At 51.3% G+C, this 3,690-nt stretch overlaps 2 protein-coding genes across 2 annotated transcripts in view; both read left to right on the plus strand.

The window, feature by feature from the left end:
- GUITHDRAFT_154714 (hypothetical protein) overlaps positions 1–746 on the plus strand; it is a 2,327-nt gene extending 1,581 nt beyond the window's left edge. Inside the window, exons 6-7 of the mRNA XM_005825385.1 lie at positions 112–184; positions 511–746. Coding sequence (XP_005825442.1) covers positions 112–184; positions 511–639 — 202 coding nt within the window. The 3' untranslated portion in view covers positions 640–746. The remainder of the gene's footprint in view (positions 1–111; positions 185–510) is intronic.
- Positions 747–1,545: 799 nt separating this feature from the next.
- Positions 1,546–2,231, plus strand: GUITHDRAFT_144239 (hypothetical protein; the record flags this gene model as incomplete). The annotated part of the gene is made up of 5 exons (XM_005825386.1): positions 1,546–1,716; positions 1,770–1,851; positions 2,047–2,090; positions 2,136–2,177; positions 2,220–2,231. The coding sequence occupies 5 exons, from the start codon at positions 1,546–1,548 to the stop codon at positions 2,229–2,231; spliced, it is 351 nt and encodes a 116-aa protein (XP_005825443.1).
- Positions 2,232–3,690: the final 1,459 nt, after the last annotated feature.

A 3,690-nucleotide genomic window follows, 5' to 3' on the forward strand; every position in this document is an offset into this window, starting at 1 on the left:
GCGCACCCACCCAATCGCGGGAGTGAGATATGCACTCCTCTTTTCTGCTCTCCTCTCCTCGCCATCTCCTCTCCTCTCTTCCGCGGCTGATCGTGCTTGTACCTCTTTCAGTCTTCTCACTCCCCGTCGGAGGATTCTAGAGGCTCTTGACAAGGCAGGAGCAAGTCCGGCGCTAGTTACTCAGGTATTTCACTGCCCGTATCCCCGTAGTCCCGTCAGCTTCAGTCCGCCTTCTCCTCCTCCCTTTCCCTCCCTCCCTCCTCCCTCCTCCCTCCTCCCTCCTCCCTTGAAGGCTTCCTCCTACATCCTCTTCGCTCCATTTTCCTCCTTTCTCCCCGCATCTTTGTCTGCCCATCCGCCTCACTACTGTCCTCTTTTTCGGCTCGTTCTCCTCTCCCTTCTCCACTCCCTCCTAAGTTCTCCTCTCCCTTCTCCACTCCCTCCTTCTCCTCTCCCTTCTCCACTCCCTCCTAAGTTCTCCTCTCCCTTCTCCTCATCGGACGCCTTCAGGTTGTCACTGCCATGGATCGAGCTGAGAAGGAGGCTGTCTCAAGAGGTCGCAGCCCTCGTGAATCTTACCGTACTAGTACGCTCCGGGGCCAGGAGGCTGCCGGGCTCCGACTCACTGATGATTCATAGCGGTACTATGACTCGTAACCGTAACGCTGGCACTCAGTGTAGGCCGGCAGGCACGTGAAAGTTAACTCAGTTGTTACTTGACTGAATGAATTCGGAACTACCGTACCACACCGTCACGGTCCGACGCACCGTGCTCCAGCCAGGGTGGCCACTTTCAGGCAGTCCGCCAGGATGCCGCGATGATGGCAGCCTTAGCACCTCCAGGCTCCGGGAGTCCGGGGCCCCCGCAAACTGCCGCAGCCGGGCCCTGGCAGCCCGGTCCGGCCCGGGGGGGGATGCTCGTACTCTTCAGTGACTGACTTTCGAGCCTTCGCGCCGGGGGGCCGGGCCCGGGCGGCCGCCGGGCCGGCTGGGCCGGCGCTGAGAGTCACTGAGCCTGAATCTGACCAAGTTGATTTAACGATGACGTTACGTCAATGTAACGTTGTGTAACGAGATGGGCATGCGGCGGCAAAAAGGAGAGGAACGGGGAAGGGGAGGAGGGAAGACAACTGGGGAGGAGGAGGAGGAGGAGACGAGTTAGAGGGGATGCGGATATCGAAGAGAGAAAGTGAGAAAAGAATGAGTCCGAGGAAGAAGATTGGAATGGAAGATGAGAGAAAGGAAAGTAATTCAGTCACTTCACATGATTCATTCACATGGGGGCAGGAAATTAGTTGAATGAGGAGAACATAAGATCCAGATCAGCCACAAGGGCAAGAGATAGTGTGAGAGGTTCTTCCAAACAACCATGTTTAGCATTTCAACCTCCCTTGCAACATGCCATGCACTATCACAGTCAAACAATCATCTTGTCACCTGAAAGCTTGCCTTCTCACTCCACCTTGCTTCTGCAGTTGTTCACCTACTCTCCTAAGAGGAACACGCGAGCAGACAAGCTTACAAGCAGATTGCTCTCTCACCAACATGGGTCTTCCCCCGCAGCCAATCATCAACCCGGCTGATCGCGCGCCTGCCAAGTACCATGCTTCCGATGACAAGGTACCCAAGGCATTCCGTCATCAAAACAGGTGGAGGGCAGGTAAAGCTCCTGAGGTCAAAGACAACGACGATGATCAGTTGAACTTGGACGAGAAGGTGTTGTACAAGTTCAGACAGCAGGGATGATGATGGTGATGATCTTTGTGCAGCCGAAAGAGGAAGAAGAAGCGAAGAATGTACAACCAGACCTCACCGACCGTCGACTCCGTCGTTTGGCAGAAGGAAGAAAAGGTTATACTTTTGCAAACAAGGGACAAATCGTTGAGGAAAGCTATGTGTTCCGCTCGGATCAGTCATGTTCTTGTGTGAAGGGGTGTGAAATGTGAACTTTGTTGATGTTGCGATGTGAAATGTAAAGAGTACAAACAGCGTGTCAGAGCTGCATGTACATTCTGTCTTGATTGTGCTCTGATTCTTGATTTGCAGAAGGAGTGATTGGATCAAGGCAGAGAGAAGTGGTTGAGGCAGAGGTCAGGGCTGAACGTGTTGAGGAAAATTTCATGAGATGCTCTCAGGTTATCGTTGGCGATGAGAGCGCCGAGGCTAAGGATGAACCTGTAAGTCTTGTTGTATGTTGTGTCTTGCTGTTATCAGCCCAGGTTTCGTTCTGATGATGAGAATCATCTAGATGGATGTATCGGAGAGTGAAGACGACGAGGACAAGGCAAGCCTTTGTTTGTTGTTGGGTGAACAGATGAAGAAGATTTTTGTTTTTAAGTTATGAGATGATGTTTGAAAACGACTTGAAAGTGATGAGATGACATTTCTTGCCTTGAGATTGATCTCTACATGTGCGATTTGAGATGTGATGCATGACGATGCATCTAATCATGTTCTTGCCCTGCATGCAGTGTTCTTGTTCATGAATTTTAACAAAGATGGCAGCTGGAAGCGCGTCGAGAACGATTAAGACAGGTGTGGAAAGAGGAACGTCCTTGCTTTTCCAGATGGTGAATGTCTACCAGATCGCGTTGGAGAGAAGGAAGAAGGAGGAAGAAGAGGTACGGCTGGTTTCACCCTCGTCCTAGGCTTCTTCCTTCTCAGAGGTTGCTGTTGTGTAGGATGCAATGCCTGTGGAGGAGGAGGAGGAAGTGGAAGAGAAAGGAGATTCATCATCGTCGTGGGAATATGAATCGGAATCAGAGAGCGGTGAGGTTTGGTTGGTTGCCTGTGACATAGAGCATCTCTCACTGTGAAGGGGATGCCAATGATATAGGACCTGATGAAGATGATGCATTGTTGTTCCTGTTCTTGATCTTGTACTTTTTGTGTACTTGTACTTGTACTTGTCCTCGTACTCCTTGCTGTTCTTGTACTTGTTCTTGTACTTGTTCTTGCTCTTGTTCTTGCTCTTGCTCTTGCTCTTGCTCTTGCTCTTGCTCTTGCTCTTGCTCTTGCTCTTGTTCTTTCTCATTGCAATCACTGTGCTCCATATCGATTGAAATTCGCCTACAGAAGACGACAGGAAGCTTATCAAGCCGGTTTTCATCTCAAAACAGAAGAGAGAGACAATTGAGGTCACACTTGTCCATCCATTTCATCCCCTTGTCTAATTTCCATCTCGACTATCTTGTATTCTTCATGTTGATGTTGATAATTACACCAGGAGAAGAACAAGATCTACGAGGAAGAGCAGGCGGAGGAAGAAGCGCGAGTCAAGAGGATGGAAGAGAGAAGGTGCTCATGCTGTCTTCGTTATCTTTCCTCTCCTCTCCTCTCCTCTCCTCTCCTCTCCTCTCCTCTCTTCTCCTCTCCTCTCCTCTCCCCTCCCCTCCCCTCCCCTCCCCTCCCCTCCTCTCCTCTCCCCTCCCCTCCCCTCCAATACTCCTGCTTTCTCCCTGTCTGATCTTCTCATTCCTCTGCTTTTGACAGGCAGGAGACGCGGCAGATTGTTGCCGAGGAGCTTCTGAAGGAAAAGAAAATGCAGCAAGAGAGAATGACGCGCCAGGTGCTCAACACCAATCCTCTTGCCTCCCCTCTTCTCTCTCCTCTCCTCTCCTCTCCCCTCCTCTCCTCTCCTCTCCTCTCCTCTCCTCGCCTCGCCTTACTCTCTTTCAGGCCCGAGAGCTC

Source organism: Guillardia theta (assembly GCF_000315625.1).
Source record: "Guillardia theta CCMP2712 unplaced genomic scaffold GUITHscaffold_84, whole genome shotgun sequence".
NCBI lineage: Eukaryota > Cryptophyceae > Pyrenomonadales > Geminigeraceae > Guillardia > Guillardia theta.